The sequence below is a fragment of the Maniola jurtina genome, chromosome 21, assembly GCF_905333055.1.
Source record: "Maniola jurtina chromosome 21, ilManJurt1.1, whole genome shotgun sequence".
NCBI lineage: Eukaryota > Metazoa > Arthropoda > Insecta > Lepidoptera > Nymphalidae > Maniola > Maniola jurtina.
This window is the reverse complement of record NC_060049.1, coordinates 6,636,048-6,660,742: the sequence shown is the minus strand read 5'-3', so window position 1 is coordinate 6,660,742 and position 24,695 is coordinate 6,636,048. Positions and strand designations below refer to the sequence as shown.

Genomic DNA, 24,695 nt, shown 5'->3' with positions numbered 1-24,695 from the left:
GGAATCGAATACAACAGCTTGACGAGCAACTTGTTAAAATGATTGCCAAAGGCTACCATGCCCTCCGAATGGTCGACGAAGTCGAGTTCCGAAAATTCGTCGAAATGTTAAATCCAGGTTATACCCTGCCAACGCGGAAAACTCTCTCGGAAAGTTTACTTCCTAAATTTTATAATAAAGTTCTGGAAAATGTTCAAAAACAAATAGCAAAAGCAGCAGCTATTTGTATTACAACGGATGCCTGGACGTCTATTGTGCAGGATGGGTACATAGCTCTCACCGCGCATTTCATCGATATAGAAACGCACAAGCTGTGCACTGTCATGTTAGGGTGTATCGAATATGAACAGAGACACACAACTGTCAACCTTAAAAACTTTCTAGAAGCTAAGTTTCTTCAATGGAACATACATCACTACGTGAATGTGATAGTTAGCGACAATGCCCCAAATGTGTTAAGTGCTGTTCGCCTAGGAGGATGGCGCTCACTTCCTTGTTATGCTCACACCATTAATTTGGTTGTGCAGTCAAGCATTTATGAAATAGCTGACACCGTAAACAGGGTAAAGGCTGTCGTGGAATATTTTCATAGAAGTAATCCAGCTAAAAAGAAATTAATGGAGATAGAAGAACAAATGACTATATCGCCATTAAAACTCAAACAAGACGTGGCGACAAGATGGAACTCCACATATGACATGCTCATGAGATTTTTAAAAGTTAAAGAAGCTCTTATCGCCACGTTAGCAATAATGCGACCAGACTTAAGTTTACCGCAAGACGATTGGATAATAATAGAAAAAGCGACAGAGCTTTTAAAGATATTTTACGAGGTTACTGTAGAAATCAGTGGTGAACAATATGTGTCTGCATCAAAATATATCGTCTTTTGTAAAATTATAAACAAGACACTGAGCAGATATTCATCAGCATGTCCAGAAAATATTGAACGACTACATAACGCACTGAAATCACAGATGCGTCTAAGGTTTGGAGAAGTTGAAAACAATGTGATTCTTTGTGAGGCCACAATATTAGATCCGCGATTTAAAAAAAGTGGGTTTAGTGACATTGCCAATTTTAATAGAGCTGCATCAGCATTGAAATTGAAAATTGGAACACATCGAACCCCGGAAACAGTCCAAGAGCCAGTTGTACAGCAAAAATCTGCACCTTCCACTGAATCTGGCTCGATTTGGGATGAATTTGACGCCGAAGTTGCTGTCCTCGTTCCTCAAAATCCGACTGCAGCCGGTATTGTCGAGTTTGATAAATATATAGAAGAACCACTCGTCAAAAGATCAGAAAATCCACTGCTTTGGTGGAACGAACGCAAAAGCGTGTATCCTCGTTTGTACAAATACATGCTAAAACGCCTAAACATCTCGGCTACATCCGTACCATGTGAGCGTGTGTTTTCGAAGGCAGGACTGACGTTAAATGAAAAACGTACACGTCTTAAGACAAAAAAATTGTCGCAACTATTATTTATTAGCTGTAATTAAATCGCACGCTTAATCCAATACTGTCACTATCCAAAAAACTTAACTTTTCAGTAGAGCCAAAAAACGTTTTTTGTGGGGTGAATATGAATGATACGTTAGAATTCATGCACAATTTAGTTATTCTTTGATACAGAAAATATGGGTAAATATTGTATCTCAAATATAAAAACAAAAAAGAATTGATTTAGTTATAAATAATTTATATTTTTTCGTTATTTATATTAAAGTGTCACTTTGACTTTCATTATTTTACTTTATTTCGTCTTAGTGACATTGTGGACTTATTAATCAATAAAAATAAATAAATAAAAAAAGCTTTAAAACAATTTTTTTATTACCAAAAATGGTTTTATTTACTTTTACAGTGATAAAATATATATATTGATTATCACAAGAAAATAAAAAGAAACATTTTGTTCAGATACAAATTTATTTAAATAAATCTAGAATATCCGTTTACCAAACATAAAATTCTGTTAGTTAAACAAAAAATATTCAAAAAAAAAAACAACAACCATCTTCTCCATTATCATTGTACATACTATAAAATAATCAGACTTATCTCCAGTATTTTTTTAGAAATGTACGAAATTATATTTAAAAAAAAACAAAATTCAACAAATAACATTATTGGGATAGAAAATTTTAGTGAAAAAAATTATAAAATACCATTGTAAAACAATTCTGCATAATACCGTGGGATTAAATTGCTGTCTATTAAGGATTTTAGGTCATTCTTTTTTCTGGTAGTTAATTCTAATTTTGTATTATTAAGTTGTTTTAACGGAAAACCCAGACGGTTTGCATTGCGTCTAGAGCGAGATTGTCGATTTAGGGCTATTTCATTAAACTGGTTTTCAGTAAAGGAGTTTTTGTAAAGTATTCTTATTTCTCCATGGTTTTCCTTGACAAATTTTATGACTTTAATGTCGGAAAGTCTAACTGTGTCCCCATGTGTATTTTTATTAAAATGGGTGCCACATTCATATGCTAAATTTTTTAAATCATAAAAATCGGAATACAGCATTCCTTTAACATTATAAGTATTGCCTCGTTTTTTGGCTGATTTTATTAAAGTGATATATTGCTCAGGAACATAAATTGGTGATGACTTCAAAAACTTCCTAACTTCTTTTTCTATAACAGAGTGTACGTTATCGTTCTCATTTTGTGTATGGCCTGATATCAAAAATTTATGTGTGATACTCTTAATCCTAAAATTAGCCAGAGCATACATGTACATAGAAAACATAAATTGGTTTTTCTGTTGACCACAACAATTGTCTGAATAGAAAACTATTTCTAAATTAGGGTCATTGACAGCTTGCGCTTTTTCTTTTATAAATTCTAAGACACAGGAACCAATTTCATTCGCTCCTCTTAAGCTATCCACTTCACTCCAAACGTAACAATTACATTTGTCTTTGTTTAACTCACAGATGGTGAAATTACAAACGTTAAGTTTTGATTTGTAATAAAAAGCAGAAGTCTTACACATCGGAAGAGGTAGCACTGCTTGTAAATCATAGCATGCAACTATGTAATTTTCTTGAACCTTTAGCTTATCCTCATTTTTTTCAACTCGACTGAATTCTTTTTCCGTGTGATGTTCCAGATATTTTAGCTCATTTTCTTCCTTTTTAAGTACATCCATATTTTCAAAAGCAGCACAAAACTCGCACATGTCCTTTTTTGGTATGAAAAAGCTTATATTATAATCTTGTTTAAATATTTTCCGATAAGTATGTTGCTCACCGGCTGGCTTTCCTTCGTCTTCACACATTTTTTTGTAATCCCTGTATAAATCCATTAAATTTTTGCCACCGTCAATAAACTCCCGACTCGTCTGTTGCCTCAAGTAGTGACTCTCGATACGCGGTATGGAATCAATATGATTTTTTATACCCTGTACCACTTCATCGAGAACCTTGTGTTGGTTCCCATGTTTCCCCCTCTTCTCTGGCTCTACAATACCACTATCACACATCTTCTCTAATACAGTTCTAATCGGTCTATCATTTATCCCAAGAGTATTTTTAAAAAATATTTTACAAACACGTACTCTGTTTTCTCCCAGTGTCAAATGGAAAGCATGCTTTGGTTTACGATTGTTATTCTCCCTTTTGTAACTGTACTTTGGTGTAACAATAGTCAAATGTTTACATATAAAATCCCTCTGTCGAGTTATACAGCCCATTTCCCAATATAGCTTGAAGATAGCATTTCTATGATCTTCATCAATTTTTTCTGAACATCTTAAACGACATCGTTCTGTACAAGGAGGGCCCATGCGTCTTTCCGAAATAACTCTCTTAGTTTTGGATAGTGAAACGTATTGTTTTCCTGAATTACGTAACTTCTTAGCGGTTTTTTTCTTATCATTTATCACACCCTTACGTTTTTTTTTTTGTGGGGGAAACCATACGGACTGGAACGTTAACATCAGCTGGCTCACTGCTAGAGCTTTCTCCATGTGAGGCTTGGTTAAGTGGTGGGACATAATCAGCGTCATCATCATCTGGGGAAAAATCACCTGCTCTTGACGATGCTATAGAGGATTTTGATTTAGATGAACAAGAACTTAATGATCTTGCTCTAGGTAATTGAATAGGAATAGATTCTGGAATCATACTATTTTGCAAATATTTGGATGTGCTCGGTAGATTCTCGGCCGCTTGAGTCAAATACTCAGTACTAATATTGAACTCCTTAGACTGGATTGAATCTGAAATATTATGTGTCCCAATGCTAGATGAAGATGAATTACTGCTTGAAGAGGAAGAGCTGCATGAAGAAGATGAACTACTGCTGCTTAAACTACGTAACTGTTGATTGTTTTGAACCGAGATCTGTAGCGGCTCTACTGGTGTAAGAGTATGAAACACTGGTTGATGTGAGTTTGTTTTTTCATCACTACGGTCATTTTCTTTATTTTCAAGCGCGAGCTTCAGTAAAATATCGCGCCGCTGCATTGTTTTGCACACCTTAAAACATGAAAGCCATAAATCAGTTTTTGTAGTGTACACTTTAAAATATAGAAAATAATACCTAAAGTTTAAATAATGGAATCGTCCGAAACAATATTTTGAAAGCTAACTCTAGTATGTACAATCACGAGCGCTAGAATCTGCTCATTTTTAAAACAAAATCGCCACATAATGATGACAAACATGATGACCACATCTGTGAACCGCCCCTTTTTGTGAGGACCAATATCTATTAAAACGAGAAAGATGAAACCAATAGTACTTAAAATAAAAATAAAAAATCGGAAGAAACGTAAACCTTTTTACAAAAAATACTCGGACGTCTGTGATTGCTAATAATGATTAACAGACTGTCTGACTATACTTTTTACGAAAAGAACAAAAGAAGGACAATGAAAGAGAAATTTCTGTAGCTGCATATATACTAGTCTTATATAATAGTACAATAGTAATAATATATAATAGTATATAATAGTCTTTAAGGTGAGTAGATTCTAGCGCTTGTGATAGTACCGACAGTAATCCCTAACATAATTGATCAATGTTAAATGTTAACCGTCGGTAAAAATCATCGTATGACCTTATAAGAAAGGATAAAAAGACACTTTGTGTTAATTATTACCATAATCCTGACTACAAAATGACACTTTATGAAATAAAGTATTTTATTAATGAGTTTAATATAGTTTTTTAAGAAAATTATGACAGCAAAAATGACATAATAAGCAATGTGACGATTATGCTGTAGCGAACAAATGATAAATAACTAATTATTTTAAAGACAAACTGACACTAAACTGAAAGTGTCATTATGGCGTCAAACCAATGATCTAAATGAGAGAAAAACTTAGTGCAAATGTGAACTTAAACACAAAATGTCACTATTTCAATTACAATAATGCACTACTTACCAAAAATATTACTGGTAAACCGGTGTAATCACTAAAATGACACTTTTGCACTCAAAAATCGTAAATTTTGTTCTTGGCGACACGTACTTTTTCGTTGAAGGTCAGTGTTCCACTGAGGAGAGGGGAATATTTTGTTTAGTGACGAACCGGACCACTGCCATCTAACGGTTATTTCTGTTACTTTTAGACTAGCGTAAGTGCAATTACGCGTAGTTCCACATTTCCCAACAGATGGCATTAAAAAGTCGATTTGGCAAAATTTTGGATAGTGACAGTATTGGATTAAGTGTGCGAAATATAATGTAAATACTAAAATTTTAAAAGTACCTACCTACAAAAAAAAAATCAAAATAATTAGAATAAAAATAAGAAAAAAAATAACAATCATTGTACATATAAAGTTGATTTATAAATACGCCAATATCCATGGTCGTATCACGTATAATCGTAATTCGTAGGTAATCCATGTATATTGCCAGTCCTAAGCCTGGTCTAAAGTATGAAGGGAAACCAACTTTATTTATTAACTAAAGTGACCGAACGGAATATTGGCTAGCGGTATAATGTAACTAGGTGCGGTAGTGCGTACATCGAACGTAGTACGTATGGCGGCGGGGCATCCCATCACTCGATATCTCATGTAATGTAATAATACATCCGAACATATTTTCATTTCATTACATAGCGCACTATTTGATAGGTGCCAGGTGGCCGTCACTAGCGCGCCAGCTCGGGTGATGTTCGGAGTGATGGTAAAATGTAATATTACTTAGTACGAAATGTAATGCCATATGACATCACTTTTTAAAGTACTGTTTTGCGCATGTCTAACCAGATGGATCGTTGAGTTAAAGAGCCTTAACTTGACTCATTGAATTTATAAGTCCAAATTTAATTTTTTTCATTTATCAAGTTTCTTAGAGAGATTTCATCCTTACGATTGATCCTAACGATCTATGCAATAAAAGTACAGGTTGGAATTTTTACACATTTTAGTCGGTTCGATTCCCAGGTGTGGCAAGCGAATTTTCGAAAATCTTTGAATGTAGTTTTCTTTCTGTTCAAAAATAAGGAAATGTTTTCTTTGAGTAAAATTTTCTATCTACAGTATTAAGAGTACTTTCCCTTCAGGTGGCATTACAAAATTCCACCCTGTTTAATGATGGGGATGTGCTCGACATGGCTGTGCAATGCTCCAGCACACGTTAATTCTATCGAATTAATTTTCCCAGTCTCAGGACATTCATTTCTTCCCGCTGCACCGTGATTCGCCTAGAACAAGCTAGGTCACAAAAGTCAATTCAAAAAATCATTTCATTGATGGTCACATGTCACTAATGACAACCCAGGAATCATAAATCCAGATAAGAATTATATTCCATTAAGATTCCATTACAATTTGTTACATTCCATTACAATTTGTTATACGCAGTTGAAATCAGGTGTAAAGGAAATGGCATTTACGTAAACATTTTAGTTGCAATTGTGCAATGCTTTCAACAACACTTATTAAAATTTGTGCTGAATATTATAGTTTCTGCTTGATGGATTTTACTTTAGAGGGTAAGCATTTCCTAATTTTATTTCAGAAAGATTCTAATAACAGATAATGTGTAATCTGAGAGAGTTTGAAAAAACAGTCCAAAAATTTCGTCTTTTTTAAAAATCCTTACTTCAAAAAATATATCTCTTTGTATCCAGATGTATCCAGTCTAATTTTTTTTATATAATATAGCCACTACTCTAAGGGTGAGATCTATAGAGCGTGCTTGGACTTTGCTCAGACTTTACTTACGAAAAACTTAGCTGAGTATATGCTAAGCTTATACTTTGATTCGGAATTTATAGTCGTATTGCGCTAAGATTATGCTGAGCGTAAGCTTAGGGTAAACTTAAAGGATGATTCATTCCACGCCTTATCTTCTTGATTTTTCTTGTATTAAATATTACAATATTAATATTTAAAAATGTATTATGGTCCAGATTATACTTCATAGATAAGTTAATATTACATAAAATAGAAATTGACGTCTTTAAAGAGATAAAAGTATATTTTTATTCACAAAGAGAAAGAAACGGAACGTTGCTCGCACGCTGTCAAATTCAAGAATCAATCAAAATATCATTGTTCATAGCCATAATGATTAGATTTCTGTTAGAGATATAGTAAGACAGAGTTTTTGGAAATATAGAGCGAGAATTGAAAAAAGAGAGGTCATTATAAGCCCGTTGGAGTATGTGGAGATATTTGACCGCTATGGAAGGGCGATAAGTTTTGATAACATGAACCTGGTTTGGAAATCTGCATTAAATTCAGTTGTAAAGCCCCCTGGAAACTGGCATTTCCCATTCGCGGCAAGCAAGCGATTCATTATAAAAAGGAGTCCGAATAATAAAGTAACGATTAAAGGTGAATTACACTATCATTCTGAAACACAGATCTATAAATCAGTTTTGAAAAGAGGGCAGTCATTCATAAAAGTCGTACCTGAACCTATCAGGAAAAAAAAATACAAAGTGCTAAACTTGCGGACGTTGAAAAAAAAATATTTCAGCTCAGAATGGCAAACAAGACATGAATTGCAATATTATAAGAAAGTACTAGAGCTGTCTCAGGGTCTCAGGGTGATGCAGAAGATAATGAAGAAATTTGCGAGCCAAATCCACTCGAATTAGGATTATGTGTGTAAATCTTACATATATTTTGCACTAGGGATGTAACGGAAGCAGTTTTATCGGAACCGAAGCCGGAATCGGAGTTTTTAAATTTGCTTTCTCGGAATCGGAACCGCAGTCGGAATCGGAATCGGAAGCAGGGTGACATGAGAGAGAATTATTATTTAAGGACAAATAAAACATTATGTAGTATTTTTTTTTATTTTAAGTTTCAGTTGTAACATAAAAGTTTTATGTTTTATGATAAAACATAAAAAATGAACAAAATTGGCATATAAACAACAAGTTTAAATAGAATGAATTTAAACCCGAAGTAGCATGTACTAATCAATTAGTAATTAAATTATACTAACGAACAAAAGCTTTAAAAAAATTAAATCGTATTAATTGACTCTAAAAGTAGCGTATTATATTTGACGAATAAAAGCTTTGAAGCTTTGTCTCCCTCTAATCTGTTTCTTAAGGGGTCGTAGATTAGGCCAGCGCCACTAAAAAGTTGTTCGCTCGCTACCGAGCTTGGTGGACAAGACAAAAATTGACGAGCAATTGATTGCAGGGGCTGGAATTTGGTATTACCATTAACTTTCCACCATAATAGCGGATCATCACTAATACTAATACGTTTTTCTTTATTGAACTCATTTAGTATATTTTTTACGAAGACAAATTTATCAAAAACTGGACTTTTATCAAGTGTGGTATTATTATCGTCTTCTTCATCACTACTTAATAATATGTTTGACAAAACTGATTGCACATTACTACTATGGCTAGTTTCTGCTGGTAATTCCATTCTTGCCCGTTTTTCTACACTCGATTTGATGCCCTTTTTTATTATTTTGACATAGCTTTCTGCCTGGCCGTTACTAGCCGGGTGATACGCCGGCGATGTCAAGTGCGTGATTCCGTTCACATCGCAAAATTTAATAAATTCCTGCGAACAAAAGGAGGCGAAATTGTCTGTTATAAGAAATTCCATTAACCCGAACCGTGACATGAACTCATACAACTTTTCGATGACCGCGGCCGATGTAGTAGTGGTGACCATATCGTATACTTCCACCCATTTGGTATACGCGTCTACTATAACTAAATAGGTACGACCGTTAATCGGACCGAGGAAATCCATGTGGACGCGTTGGAAAGGACGCGATGGAAACTCCCAAGGCGAAATTGGTACACGGGGTGCTGCAGGTCGTAGCTGTTGACAGATGTTACAAGTACCTATTATATCTTCTACAGCGGCATCAATTCCAGGGAACCAGAACCGTGACCTACATTCTGCTTTAGTTTTTACCATGCCTAAGTGTGAAGAATGTAGTTCCGAAAGTACCTTCGCCGTCCCGTTTGCAGATCCCCGTTGCATCTGTTGTCGCGTCTATATCGTTCGCGATATACCACTGTAGTAGTCGACCTTTATATGACTTCCAAGAGTCACCACGACCGTGGTCAAAAGTCGATAAAATTCCGATCGACAACGACACCCGATCGGCCGACATTTTTTATTTCCCGGCACGTGGGTAATTATTAGATGCGCGCTCGTCGCCACTGTTACATCGGGGAAAACGAGTGATACACACGGTAGTTGTAGTCACACTGCTTTAATCAAACCAAAGACATTGGGATGACGTATACATGCAATCATGAATAGACACATATACAACAGGGTGCATCATACTTACGGGATACTTACACTCGTCGTTCCTGCACACTCGCCTGCCCGTCGACTACCTCAAGCAACACCTTACCGGTACGTATCGGGAAAGGCAGAAATGAAATCACAATAATTCAAGAAACACTTTATTAACGAAGCATATATCGGAGGAAGAAATCAAACAAAGACTCAGATGTAACAGACATTGAAGAGAGCCAGATCGAATTAACAAACAAAGACTCAGATGTAACGGAGCCTACAAATGTTTATGAAACACCAATAGGGCGTATGATATACATGCCCACGCCTGAGGCTAACATAATATTTTGCAGGCTAGAAGTAAAAATTATTTTATATTAATTATTAATTAAATTAAAAAATTAAACTCACCCATTAATATAGCAGCGAAGAATTTTGTCATTATTATCAGTGGCTTCTATCGTTATAATATGTATTGCACCTGTAATGTTTGACTTAACCTTAAACATCATTATTTCGTGAGTTAGACACCAATTTTAGAAAGAAACGATTTTAGTTTTAGGTTCCATTGGCAATAATACTTAAGTAGATCTACGTTTAGTCGCATCTTCCCCTACCTACTCGTTCTTACCAAGTCCGTGTTTAAACCTGAAGATCATTTAGGCTCATGACACTAGTTTCATCAAAAAGAAAACGGCCAAGTGCGAGTCGGACTCAACCATGAAGGGTTCCGTAGCAGCAAGTAACATCATATTATAAAAGTTCTTCTAGTTCGTTGTAACTTTGATCGATGTTTTAATAATAATGTATAATAATGTATTTTGTTTTTTTTTTATTAAGATTTATTAAAAAAAACTACTTACTAGATCTCGTTCAAAGCAATTTTCGGTGGAAGTTTGCATGGTTATATGCATCATACCTTTTTTTTGAGTTTTATCATTCTCTTATTTTAGAAGTTACAGGGGGGGGGGGGGGGACATTTTACGACTTTAGAAGTGGAAACCTCAATATCATTTTTGAAGACCGAGTTTCAACAGTATAGTTTTTATAGTTTCGGAAAGAAGTGGCTGTGACATACGGACGGACAGACAGACAGACATGACGAATCCATAAGGGTTCCGTTTTTTGCCATTTGGCTACGGAATCCTAAAATCGTGTCGAGTATGATACTTTTAGTTTCATGAAATTAATGCATGCACTATGAAAGTAGATGTAAGCACACGTGAAATAATTGATGAAATTAATGTCATGTAAGTAATTTTATGTCACTCGCAATGTAAATTAGGTACATGGTACATTAGGCTAGAGTCGACTTATACCTACATTTTAAAAGATCTACTGTTTACTAAACTACGAACAGGAGTAACCTAGGTAGGTATAGCAATTAGGATTTAGTACTGATCGCGAGTGATTTATCGGTATTTAGAAGTTGCGTTCTCATTGTCATTTCTGAAGATATAACTTTAAAACGGGCATTTAAAATGAAAAAAATATATTTAAAGAAAAATATTTAGTAGATAATAATATCTACATATTATTATACCCAATTAAAACCGTGTCTTATAACCAATTTATTTGGAAGTAAATAAAAAACCTTACCCAACGAAATTATTAAAATTGACAACAAAGTATTGATCCAGATTTTTCAGACATGCGTAGGTAGGTAGAAGCTATTTTAACATTTAAACTATCGTGAGTGTTTTCGATCATAAATATAAGTATACAAGCTGTTCTGTGCTCCTCTTGTGTAAACAAAAAAAACCAGCCAAGTGCGAGTCGGACTCGCACACCGAGGGTTCCGTACTCGGGTATTTTTACAACATTTTGCACGATAAATTAAAAACTATTATGCATAAACATAAATGAAAATCTGTTTTAGAATGTACCTACAGGTAAAGCCCTTTCATATAATACCCCAGTTGGTATAGTTATCTTACTTTGAAAATTTAAACACATTTTAATGTTTTTTTAATGATGTTACCACAAATTCACGGTTTTCGGATTTATTCCTTTACTTGTCAAACCTACCTACCTGTCAAATTTCTTTCTGCATTTATAAAAGTCCAACATTTTTGGATGACAGTGAAATGCAACCATTACCATCTCCCACTCCACAGCAGCTTCGCCTTCAAACCAGGAAAGCAGACATACCAAAGAATCCGCTACAGTGGTGACCCCACCAGTGGTGAACCTAAGGTCATGTATTACTGGATACCAATGGCTAGCCACAAAGACGCACGGAAGACGGCCATAATCACTCCTTTTGGCCTGATTCTCGGAAGATGAAGTCCAGCATAAAAAGCTGCTTCATCAAATCCTGGAACGTCTCGACAAGCATGGTGTGACGCTCAACGTCGACAAGTGCCAGTTTGGTGTGGAAACCATCAACTTCTTAGGCTATGAAGTCTCCTGCAGCGGAATCAAACCCACGAAGGAACGTACCGACACAATATCCACGTACCCAAAGCCGAAGACCATCGTCGAGTTACGTCGTTTCCTGGGCATACTTAATTTCTATCGAGACTGCCTGCCCCATCAAGCGGATCATCGACATGAGCTGAACAAGTATCTGCACAATAAGAAGAATAATGACAAGACGCCAATAGAATGGACACCCGCAGCTGATGAAGCTTTTGAGAAATGCCGCCAAAGCATCACAGAAGCAACAACACTGAGCTACCCAGTTCCCGGCTGCGAACTTGCCATCATGACAGACGCCTCAGATCATAGCATAGGCGCAGTGCTTCAACAGAGGCTCAAAAAGGCTTAGAAACCGTTGGCGTTCTTTTCGAAAACTATGAGTCCCACGCAGCGTCGCTACTCAGTCTACGACCGCGAGCTGCTAGCGATGTACGCAGCCGTGAAACACTTCCGAAGGCTGATAGAAGGCTGCGAAGTCACTCTCTACACCGACCACAAGCCTCTCTCCTTCGCATTGAATCGAACAGCAAGCAGCAGCTACACACCGCGACGAGAACGTCAACTACATTTCATCAGCCAATTCTGCACGAGCATAAAATACATCAAGGGCGAAGAGAATCCAGTCGCCGATGCCTTATCTCGAATCGAAGACATCCAGTGCCCCAACGTTTTGGACTACGGACAGTTGGCGTTGTACCAAGCGAGCGATGAAGAACTGGCAAACCTCAAGAAACAACCTCAACTGAAGTTCGGCGCAATAACACTGCCAGGACTCGATCGACCAATCACCTGCGAGCTTTCCACCGCATCTCCTCGTCCATATCTACCCAAGACATACCGTTACGCCGCATTCAAAGCGCAACACGGCCTATGTCACCCTGGCGTTAGAACAACACGGAAGCAGATGGCATCAAAGTTCTTCTGGCCAACGATGAATCCGGAAGTAGCAACATGGGCCAAAGCATGCATCGACTGTCAACGCAGCAAAATCCATCGACATGTCGTCACCCCTTTGGCACAGTTTCCACCTTCGCAGCGCTTCGAACACATCCACATCGATATCGTCGGTCCACTACAACTATCGAACGACTTCAGATATTGTGTAACAATCATCGACCGATGTACCAAGTGGCCAGAAGCAATACCAGTGCAAGACATCAATTGGATCACAAGGTTTGGGACACCCCTACGAATTACAACGGATCAGGCGAAAAATTTTGAATCATCACTTTTCACTGCCTTAATGAAGAGAATGGGAGTCTCAAGAATCCGAACTACAGCATACCACCCTCAGGCGAACGGTCAAATAGAAAGATGGCATCGAACAATGAAGGCAGCTCTCATGGCCAGCGGTGCGACTACAACATGGACAGACGAATTACCAACTGTACTACTAGGCCTACGAACAGCAATACGAGACGACAACAATCTCAGTCCGGCTATGATGACGTATGGAGCAACGCTACGTATACCGTCCGACTTTCTCGTACCTACACAGTCGAAAATCGAAGACGCAGACTACGTGCGACGTCTCACTGAAACAATGGCAGCAATAACTCCGACGGAACGCTCTCCAGCGACGCGATCGACGTTCGTCTACAAAGACCTAGCAACGTGCACACATGTCTTCGTACGCAACGACACCGTACGATCGCCATTGACACCACCATACGACGGACCCTATCAAGTTCTGAAGCGCCACGACAAGTACTATCAAATACAACTACCACTACGAACAACCGTGGTATCATTGGATAGACTCAAGCCCGCTTACATGCTCAACGAGGAAGACACAGGCGCAAGCACAGAAAAAACGTCAGTACCGACGAGTTCAAGACCGAAATCTACAATGGAAACGAACTCGCCGACACCGGCGCCTGCACCTTCCTACGTCACAAGAAGCGGCCGCGTCGTGAAAAAAGTGGTACGCTTCGCTTGAAGGGGGGTACTATGGGTGCATCATACTTACGGGATACTTACACTCGTCGTTCCTGCACACTCGCCTGCCCGTCGACTACCTCAAGCAACACCTTACCGGTACCTATAAATTGGACAGGGACGTATCGGGAAAGGCAGAAATGAAATCACAATAATTCAAGAAACACTTTATTAACGAAGCATATATCGGAGGAAAAAATCAAACAAAGGCTCAGATGTAACAGACATTGAAGAGAGCCAGATCGAATTAACAAACAAAGACTCAGATGTAACGGAGCCTACAAATGTTTATGAAACACCAATAGGGCGTATGATATACATGCCCACGCCTGAGGCTAACATAATATTTTGCAGGCTAGAAGTAAAAATTATTTTATATTAATTATTAATTAAATTAAAAAATTAAACTCACCCATTAATATAGCAGCGAAGAATTTTGTCATTATTATCAGTGGCTTCTATCGTTATAATATGTATTGCACCTGTAATGTTTGACTTAACCTTAAACATCATTATTTCGTGAGTTAGACACCAATTTTAGAAAGAAACGATTTTAGTTTTAGGTTCCATTGGCAATAATACTTAAGTAGATCTACGTTTAGTCGCATCTTCCCCTACCTACTCGTTCTTACCAAGTCCGTGTTTAAACCTGAAGATCATTTAGGCTCATGACACTAGTTTCATCAAAAAGAAAACGGCCAAGTGCGAGTCGGACTCAACCATGAAGGGTTCCGTAGCAGCAAGTAACATCATATTATAAAAGTTCTTCTAGTTCGTTGTAACTTTGATCGATGTTTTAATAATAATGTATAATAATGTATTTTGTTTTTTTTTTATTAAGATTTATTAAAAAAAAACTACTTACTAGATCTCGTTCAAAGCAATTTTCGGTGGAAGTTTGCATGGTTATATGCATCATACCTTTTTTTTGAGTTTTATCATTCTCTTATTTTAGAAGTTACAGGGGGGGGGGGGGACATTTTACGACTTTAGAAGTGGAAACCTCAATATCATTTTTGAAGACCGAGTTTCAACAGTATAGTTTTTATAGTTTCGGAAAGAAGTGGCTGTGACATACGGACGGACAGACAGACAGACATGACGAATCCATAAGGGTTCCGTTTTTTGCCATTTGGCTACGGAATCCTAAAATCGTGTCGAGTATGATACTTTTAGTTTCATGAAATTAATGCATGCACTATGAAAGTAGATGTAAGCACACGTGAAATAATTGATGAAATTAATGTCATGTAAGTAATTTTATGTCACTCGCAATGTAAATTAGGTACATGGTACATTAGGCTAGAGTCGACTTATACCTACATTTTAAAAGATCTACTGTTTACTAAACTACGAACAGGAGTAACCTAGGTAGGTATAGCAATTAGGATTTAGTACTGATCGCGAGTGATTTATCGGTATTTAGAAGTTGCGTTCTCATTGTCATTTCTGAAGATATAACTTTAAAACGGGCATTTAAAATGAAAAAAATATATTTAAAGAAAAATATTTAGTAGATAATAATATCTACATATTATTATACCCAATTAAAACCGTGTCTTATAACCAATTTATTTGGAAGTAAATAAAAAACCTTACCCAACGAAATTATTAAAATTGACAACAAAGTATTGATCCAGATTTTTCAGACATGCGTAGGTAGGTAGAAGCTATTTTAACATTTAAACTATCGTGAGTGTTTTCGATCATAAATATAAGTATACAAGCTGTTCTGTGCTCCTCTTGTGTAAACAAAAAAAACCAGCCAAGTGCGAGTCGGACTCGCACACCGAGGGTTCCGTACTCGGGTATTTTTACAACATTTTGCACGATAAATTAAAAACTATTATGCATAAACATAAATGAAAATCTGTTTTAGAATGTACCTACAGGTAAAGCCCTTTCATATAATACCCCAGTTGGTATAGTTATCTTACTTTGAAAATTTAAACACATTTTAATGTTTTTTTAATGATGTTACCACAAATTCACGGTTTTCGGATTTATTCCTTTACTTGTCAAACCTACCTACCTGTCAAATTTCTTTCTGCATTTATAAAAGTCCAACATTTTTGGATGACAGTGAAATGCAACCATTACCATCTCCCACTCCACAGCAGCTTCGCCTTCAAACCAGGAAAGCAGACATACCAAAGAATCCGCTACAGTGGTGACCCCACCAGTGGTGAACCTAAGGTCATGTATTACTGGATACCAATGGCTAGCCACAAAGACGCACGGAAGACGGCCATAATCACTCCTTTTGGCCTGATTCTCGGAAGATGAAGTCCAGCATAAAAAGCTGCTTCATCAAATCCTGGAACGTCTCGACAAGCATGGTGTGACGCTCAACGTCGACAAGTGCCAGTTTGGTGTGGAAACCATCAACTTCTTAGGCTATGAAGTCTCCTGCAGCGGAATCAAACCCACGAAGGAACGTACCGACACAATATCCACGTACCCAAAGCCGAAGACCATCGTCGAGTTACGTCGTTTCCTGGGCATACTTAATTTCTATCGAGACTGCCTGCCCCATCAAGCGGATCATCGACATGAGCTGAACAAGTATCTGCACAATAAGAAGAATAATGACAAGACGCCAATAGAATGGACACCCGCAGCTGATGAAGCTTTTGAGAAATGCCGCCAAAGCATCACAGAAGCAACAACACTGAGCTACCCAGTTCCCGGCTGCGAACTTGCCATCATGACAGACGCCTCAGATCATAGCATAGGCGCAGTGCTTCAACAGAGGCTCAAAAAGGCTTAGAAACCGTTGGCGTTCTTTTCGAAAACTATGAGTCCCACGCAGCGTCGCTACTCAGTCTACGACCGCGAGCTGCTAGCGATGTACGCAGCCGTGAAACACTTCCGAAGGCTGATAGAAGGCTGCGAAGTCACTCTCTACACCGACCACAAGCCTCTCTCCTTCGCATTGAATCGAACAGCAAGCAGCAGCTACACACCGCGACGAGAACGTCAACTACATTTCATCAGCCAATTCTGCACGAGCATAAAATACATCAAGGGCGAAGAGAATCCAGTCGCCGATGCCTTATCTCGAATCGAAGACATCCAGTGCCCCAACGTTTTGGACTACGGACAGTTGGCGTTGTACCAAGCGAGCGATGAAGAACTGGCAAACCTCAAGAAACAACCTCAACTGAAGTTCGGCGCAATAACACTGCCAGGACTCGATCGACCAATCACCTGCGAGCTTTCCACCGCATCTCCTCGTCCATATCTACCCAAGACATACCGTTACGCCGCATTCAAAGCGCAACACGGCCTATGTCACCCTGGCGTTAGAACAACACGGAAGCAGATGGCATCAAAGTTCTTCTGGCCAACGATGAATCCGGAAGTAGCAACATGGGCCAAAGCATGCATCGACTGTCAACGCAGCAAAATCCATCGACATGTCGTCACCCCTTTGGCACAGTTTCCACCTTCGCAGCGCTTCGAACACATCCACATCGATATCGTCGGTCCACTACAACTATCGAACGACTTCAGATATTGTGTAACAATCATCGACCGATGTACCAAGTGGCCAGAAGCAATACCAGTGCAAGACATCAATTGGATCACAAGGTTTGGGACACCCCTACGAATTACAACGGATCAGGCGAAAAATTTTGAATCATCACTTTTCACTGCCTTAATGAAGAGAATGGGAGTCTCAAGAATCCGAACTACAGCATACCACCCTCAGGCGAACGGTCAAATAGAAAGATGGCATCGAACAATGAAGGCAGCTCTCATGGCCAGCGGTGCGACTACAACATGGACAGACGAATTACCAACTGTACTACTAGGCCTACGAACAGCAATACGAGACGACAACAATCTCAGTCCGGCTATGATGACGTATGGAGCAACGCTACGTATACCGTCCGACTTTCTCGTACCTACACAGTCGAAAATCGAAGACGCAGACTACGTGCGACGTCTCACTGAAACAATGGCAGCAATAACTCCGACGGAACGCTCTCCAGCGACGCGATCGACGTTCGTCTACAAAGACCTAGCAACGTGCACACATGTCTTCGTACGCAACGACACCGTACGATCGCCATTGACACCACCATACGACGGACCCTATCAAGTTCTGAAGCGCCACGACAAGTACTATCAAATACAACTACCACTACGAACAACCGTGGTATCATTGGATAGACTCAAGCCCGCTTACATGCTCAACGAGGAAGACACAGGCGCAAGCACAGAAAAAACGTCAGTACCGACGAGTTCAAGACCGAAATCTACAATGGAAACGAACTCGCCGACACCGGCGCCTGCACCTTCCTACGTCACAAGAAGCGGCCGCGTCGTGAAAAAAGTGGTACGCTTCGCTTGAAGGGGGGTACTATGGGTGCATCATACTTACGGGATACTTACACTCGTCGTTCCTGCACACTCGCCTGCCCGTCGACTACCTCAAGCAACACCTTACCGGTACCTATAAATTGGACAGGGACGTATCGGGAAAGGCAGAAATGAAATCACAATAATTCAAGAAACACTTTATTAACGAAGCATATATCGGAGGAAAAAATCAAACAAAGGCTCAGATGTAACAGACATTGAAGAGAGCCAGATCGAATTAACAAACAAAGACTCAGATGTAACAGACATTGAAGAGAGCCAGATCGAATTAACAAACAAAGACTCAGATGTAACGGAGCCTACAAATGTTTATGAAACACCAATAGGGCGTATGATATACATGCCCACGCCTGAGGCTAACATAATATTTTGCAGGCTAGAAGACATTTATAAAAGTCCAACATTTTTGGATGACAGTGAAATGCAACCATTACCATCTCCCACTCCACAGCAGCTTCGCCTTCAAGCCAGGAAAGCAGACATACCAAAGAATCCGCTACACCCCCATCGCTCTTTAGAGTCTTCAACTAGAAAAAAAGAAATACATCATATTATTACTATTCAGTTTTTAATGTTCAATATGTTTTTTGTTGCAGTTTTTTGGCCACAGGTAATTCATATAGATCATTGGCATTCAACTATCGAATGGGATTTAGCACCGTGCGAGAAATCGTGCGCGATGTTTGCGAAGCAATTTGAAACAAGTTGGGTCCTATATGTATATATGTCAGAACCAACCACGTTAATGTGGCAAAAATCAGAAGAAGGATTTAGAAGTAGGCATTGGACGGAAAACATGTGAATATCATTTGTCCAAGAAATGGAGGATCAAACTTTTGGAATTACAAAGGAGAGAATTCAGTAGTACTGCTAGCATTAGTAGACCCTAATTATAAGTTCTTGGCTATAGACGTAGGCTCATATGGGAAAAATAGTGACGTTGGAATATTCAGTAAATCTGTACTTGGAGAGTCTTTAGAACAACGTAAATTAAAAATACCTAATGATAAACCTTTGGCTTCTGGCCTGGAACCATTACCACATGTAATAGTGGCAGATGAAGCTTTCCCTTTAAAGCCATATTTAATGCGGCCTTACAGTAAAAATGATGTTCGCAATAATGAACCCAACCAAGTATACAATTATCGTCTAAGCCGTGCTAGACGTATTGTTGAAAATTCTTTCGCCATTTTAAGAGCAAGATGGCGCGTTTTCGCTAAGCCTATGGAAGTACAACCTGATATGGTAGACAAAATAATATTAGCAACATGTTGTTTGCACAATTATTTAGGAAATGATAAATTGCCATCTGATTGTACACAAGAAGATAATAAGACGATGGGGCCTACAGCTTTTGAAAACTTGGACCCTCTGCGCAGAAATTCAACACAATATGCCTTTTCTGTTCGAAACAAAGTTAAGGAATACTTTAATTCCTACGATGGGGCAATTCCGTGGCAAGTAGATATTGTAAGAAGAGGAAGACAAAATTATGTGTGAGATTCTACGAAACTTTTGCTCCGCAATATGTGTATTTAACAAATATGTACTAATAAATATACGCACTTTACTTGAGTTATAAAATGAAGTGATTTGTCGAAAGCGACAAAACACTTTGTAAGTTTTATACTTTTTGAGAAAATCGAATCAGACTTCCAAGGTAGCGGGTGGCCCGGTTTATTTGCTGTCCAGTGTATTTTGATTAAATAAATATGTTAAATTAAAAAAAAAAAACTAATTTTTATTTTTCAATACAAATCGGCAATTTCATACTTTAACCCCTAATACTTGGAAAAAGTTGCGAGACAACTATTATGGTTGTCTCGCAACCACGTTGGGAAGCCTTAAAAAGACAGAAGGATGGAAAAAGTGGTCAAGCTGCCAACAACACGAGTCTTTGGAAATTCCAGGAAGTTATGGAATTCCTTGTTCCATACATGCAAAATAGGAACACAACTGGAAATTATTCCCAAGATGATTCACAGGTGTCTCAAGAAAGTAATCATACTCAAGTTTCGGAATTGGACGAGGACAACTTTGAAGTAGAAAACGAAAGCACTCATGGTTTTGTAAACGAAAACAGCCAATCTTCTAATACGACTGCTGCAAGTTCCGAAACCACATCACAAAATACAAGCACACCTTTAACACGAACACGTGTACATAGTGTTCAACATGAAATTTTAAGGGAGTTGTCCAAAAATGTTTTTTTAAATTTTGGATGTAATGAACCAGAATGTTTTTAATATGGTTGGATAGAGCTCCAAAAAGGTTTCCATCTAAATAATTTACAGAATTTTTAACGCCTCGGATAGTGAGAAAAACATTTTTTTTTTCACTCATTTGTCGACCAGTGTGTCCTACGCCTCACAAAACCCATTCAAGGAAACAACCGTAACGTGACGGCTGGCAATTGATTCTCATCCATAGAGCTCGTAGACGAACTATCATCACTGAAGCTGACGTATGTAAGGACGCTAAAGAAGAACAAGAGGGAAATCCGATTGAATTTCAGCCAAAGAAGGATCGAGAAGTAAACTCTATTTACTAGCACAAAAACGTTATGCTCATACGTGCCAAATAAGAATAGAGCTGTGACGCTTTTATCTTCCATGCATCTTAGTGCCCAGATAGATGAAAATACTAAAAAACCTGAAATTATTATGTATTATAACTCAACTAAAGGAGGCGTCGATGAAGCTGACAAAAAATGCTCGATTTACTGTTGGAACTGGCTGTAAACTAAATTGTTTATATTTAAACTTATTCTTATTCTTTTTCTAAAATCCTTTTGTTTTACGTTCGATGACTTTTTATCTCACTTCAAATATATATCTCAAACAGGACGTTTTTCTTTTACTGATATTTTTCCTATAAATTCAAAATATCCCAACACGTTATCAGCACGAAGCTCTTGGGAAAAGTCATAAGTGGAAAAGTGGTGTTAATTGTCCAGTGTTGCTATATTTGTTGCGAACAAGGAAAATCATATTTAGATATTTTACTTTCCAAATGTCGCAAGCAAGCGGAGATATAAGTGGCCAAAGGAATGAAATCCAAACCAAATGAAGCCACGGATTCGATCACAACACTTACTGCTAATTTTTCAAATAAGGATGTTTGGTGATTCTGTCCTTCATGCTTCGCCCTGTGGTGGACTGTACATAGTTAGTTGATGGTACTGTTAATATTCCACCTAAGATGAATAGTGAAAATATTGCGTACGAGGTGCACCCTGACTGTCTGAGCAAGTATCAGCTCTGGCATTAACGGTTAGGACACTTATGTCGCATAGGCATGAATCAATTGAAGAATCATCAGGTAGGAGTAGATTTTAGTTAGTTTTTTATTTTTTTGTTGCTGTGTGTTGATATGTTATGTTAAGTTTTTTTTTGTAAGACAATTTAGTTTAAGGGGGATGTTGGAACTGGCTGTAAACTAAATTGTTTATATTTAAACTTATTCTTATTCTTTTTCTAAAATCCTTTTGTTTTACGTTCGATGACTTTTTATCTCACTTCAAATATATATCTCAAACAGGACGTCCAAGTTTTTCTTTTTACTGATATTTTTCCTATAAATTCAAAATATCCCAACATTTACTCCAGTAGCCATCGCACAAGGAGATGGCCTATGGTGTTGCTATGCTATATCGTATCCTAGACTTAAGTGCCATGAATGCGTACATTTTATATAACATGCACTGTTATAGTAATTAGTTTAGCTGTTTTTAATACTTAAAAATATAAATTAAGTAGATTTAAACTGAAAAGTGCCAAATATTTTTTATTTTTTAAATTTCTATAATTCTTGAAATAAAAGTTGATTATATAAGCACGTTATTTTATTGCTAAATCACATAACTTCAATATTCAATCAGTTTTAAAGCGATATATCAAATTCCCAAAAAAAAATGTGTGTGCATATAGGAGCCTGTGAGACTCCACGTCCACAGTAGTGTTAAGAAAAATGACGTCCATACTTTTTAAGAAGGTTAAGAAACACAGCACAGCACAGCGCAGTACAGCGCAGTATAGCTCGATGTTGATTTGTCGCCCTAACCTGGTGGTATCCAAGCTGAGTAAAGATGTTATACAACAGGTGACTGACATCCTGGTTAATCCTCTGGAAGAACGTAAGTACGAGATACTTAAGGAAAGATTGTTGGTCATCTATGAGGAGTCGGAGAACCGCCAGATTCATAAGTTCATCGGGGAGATGGGAGTTGGGTGATCAGAAACCCAGCCATCTGCTCGGAAAGATGCAAGATCTGGCCAGGGGTAAGATTAATAACGATACCTTAAGCGTACTATGGCAGAATCTGCTACCAGCAGCAGCACGAAGCGTTCTGGCTGCGACAGAGGCTAAAGACCTGGACAGACTAGCCGTAATTGCGGACAAAGTTATGGAAAGTATTAAATCCCAACCGGTAGCAGAAGTGGCAGCAAAGGAAGCCATATCCAAAACTACGTCGATCGCGGCTGAAATAGTCAAGATCAATGCGAGGTTGGACCAGCTGGACAGGTCCAGACACAGTTGGCGAGGCAGGCGGGGTCGCAGAGGGTTCCGTGGCCGTTCGCGTTCCCGAGAAAGAGAGGACAACAGGTCGAGACGTTCCCCGGATAGCCCGGACTGCCTCTGCGTACATCACTTTAGATATAGGCAGAGAGCTAATCGCTGCGAACAGTCGTGCACCTGGAAGAACAAACAGGAAAACTAGTGGAGATACAGGTAGAACCGGTGGGTACCTGCATCGACTTAGGGAACCACCGTTTATGTATTACAGTTGAGGACAATAGAATACGTTATTTAATCGACACAGGTGCGAACATTTCAGTGTTACCTAAAAATTATAAATCCGTGTGTGATAGTGTAGTGAATAATAAATATAAACTTTATACCGCGAATGGTAGCGAAATACAGACTTATGGAACAAAGACCCTAGTGTTAAAGGAGGTCGGCGAAGTCGAACCAGCTATTCCTATTATAAAAACCATTCAGATTCACAAATCATTTAATTTTTAATAATATTTTTCAAAGTATTATTACAAGTTGCTCTTATAATGAAATACGTTGGTGCTTTGACTTATCCTTTATTCCATTAGGTATTACATGTTCTAGTTAGTAGTTACACGTTATAAGACTCTAGGACTTAAGTATCGATCGTATTGTTCTAGACATTTCTTTTGGTATATGTGTGTGACATTGACAGATGACGTACATAGACTAGAGACTACTTATAACAGCTCTGATGATTAATAATGATTTAGGACTTAGGATTCCTTCTTTTAAACAATAGCACAGCGTAAAGGTATCTTAGTGGTTTAGACAAAGGCGTGGCTTGTATTCAGCCACGTTGGTAAACATGTTTTAAAAAATATTATAATGTGCATTTTTAATGTCCATTATGTTGTTGTTGTATTAATTTAAGATTTTTGGCATAGATTAAGTAGGTAAGTAGTTTACGAAAGTTTCCAACCTTGTTATTTTCTAATAATGTTTAACCCGGTAAACACGTTTTTGCTATATAAGTATATATTTTATCATGAAAATGAATGTTCCCCATTTATTTATTTTGTCTGAAAAAATTTTGTTACTATAACCTACAATAGGTTATAATAATATTATAGGATATTTTTAGATATAGCCACACTGTTTGGTCGGTCACTACGACGCGACGCGCGCGAACGCTCGGCGGCCGGCCTAACGTGGCTTAACGCCCACAGTCTCCAAAACATGGACAGACGATACAGCGAAATCCTGTATCAAGCTCCTGAAGGCAAGGGCCAGCGTTTGATTATCTGCCACGCTGGTACAGCCAAAGGTTTTGTAGTGAAGTGACTCCGGATAATTGGAGGAAAGTCGTAGAAAAGACCAAAAAACTTTACTACGATGATTGGGATCGAGATGTGCGATACGACACTCTTGAAGATCAACCATTATTGATAAATGTAGGTGACAGCAGTTGCAGTTCAGATTCCGAGTCTGAGACGCAAACACTCATGTCATTATCAGATTCAGAATAAAATACAGAGTGTAACAAAAGTAAGTGATAATATTTTAGAGTGTGTAGTGTCCCTTATATAGAGTTCACTGGCAAAGTAGCAGCGCTAAAAGCAAAAATTTTTTTTTGTGATTTGCATGGGGAAGCTCATATGGCGCACTTGCCCATACAAATCACAAAAAAAATTTTTCGCTTTCAGCGCTGAGTACTTTCACTGTAAACTATATAAGG

At 38.1% G+C, this 24,695-nt stretch overlaps 4 protein-coding genes across 4 annotated transcripts in view; 2 read left to right on the top strand and 2 right to left on the bottom strand.

Annotated features, from left to right (window-relative positions):
- Positions 1–2,159: 2,159 nt before the first annotated feature.
- LOC123876489 lies at positions 2,160–5,708 on the bottom strand. The gene is made up of 2 exons (XM_045922784.1): positions 5,404–5,708; positions 2,160–4,489 (listed from the first exon to the last, which is right to left on the bottom strand). The coding sequence occupies exon 2, from the start codon at positions 4,021–4,023 to the stop codon at positions 2,164–2,166; it is 1,860 nt and encodes a 619-aa protein (XP_045778740.1). The 5' UTR covers positions 4,024–4,489; positions 5,404–5,708; the 3' UTR covers positions 2,160–2,163.
- Positions 5,709–17,744: 12,036 nt separating this feature from the next.
- Positions 17,745–18,431, top strand: LOC123876550. The gene has a single exon (XM_045922855.1). It carries the CDS (start codon positions 17,745–17,747, stop codon positions 18,429–18,431), a length of 687 nt encoding a protein of 228 aa, XP_045778811.1.
- Positions 18,432–18,584: 153 nt separating this feature from the next.
- The window catches only part of LOC123876487 (uncharacterized protein K02A2.6-like), a 34,909-nt gene continuing 28,798 nt past the window's right edge, over positions 18,585–24,695 (bottom strand). The window contains exon 2 of the transcript XR_006798371.1: positions 18,585–18,987. The gene's annotated coding sequence lies outside the window, so the exon portion shown is untranslated. The remainder of the gene's footprint in view (positions 18,988–24,695) is intronic.
- On the top strand, positions 22,298–23,774 carry LOC123876492. Its single transcript, XM_045922788.1, has one exon. The coding sequence runs from the start codon at positions 22,635–22,637 to the stop codon at positions 23,178–23,180; it is 546 nt and encodes a 181-aa protein (XP_045778744.1). The 5' UTR covers positions 22,298–22,634; the 3' UTR covers positions 23,181–23,774.

What these genes read in the sequence shown, in the direction of transcription:
- LOC123876489 (XM_045922784.1), bottom strand. Translation starts at nt 4,023, where the DNA reads ATGATGATGACGCTGATTATGTCCCACCACTTAACCAAGCCTCACATG.
- LOC123876550 (XM_045922855.1), top strand. Translation starts at nt 17,745, where the DNA reads ATGGGAGTCTCAAGAATCCGAACTACAGCATACCACCCTCAGGCGAAC.
- LOC123876492 (XM_045922788.1), top strand. Translation starts at nt 22,635, where the DNA reads ATGAGGAGTCGGAGAACCGCCAGATTCATAAGTTCATCGGGGAGATGG.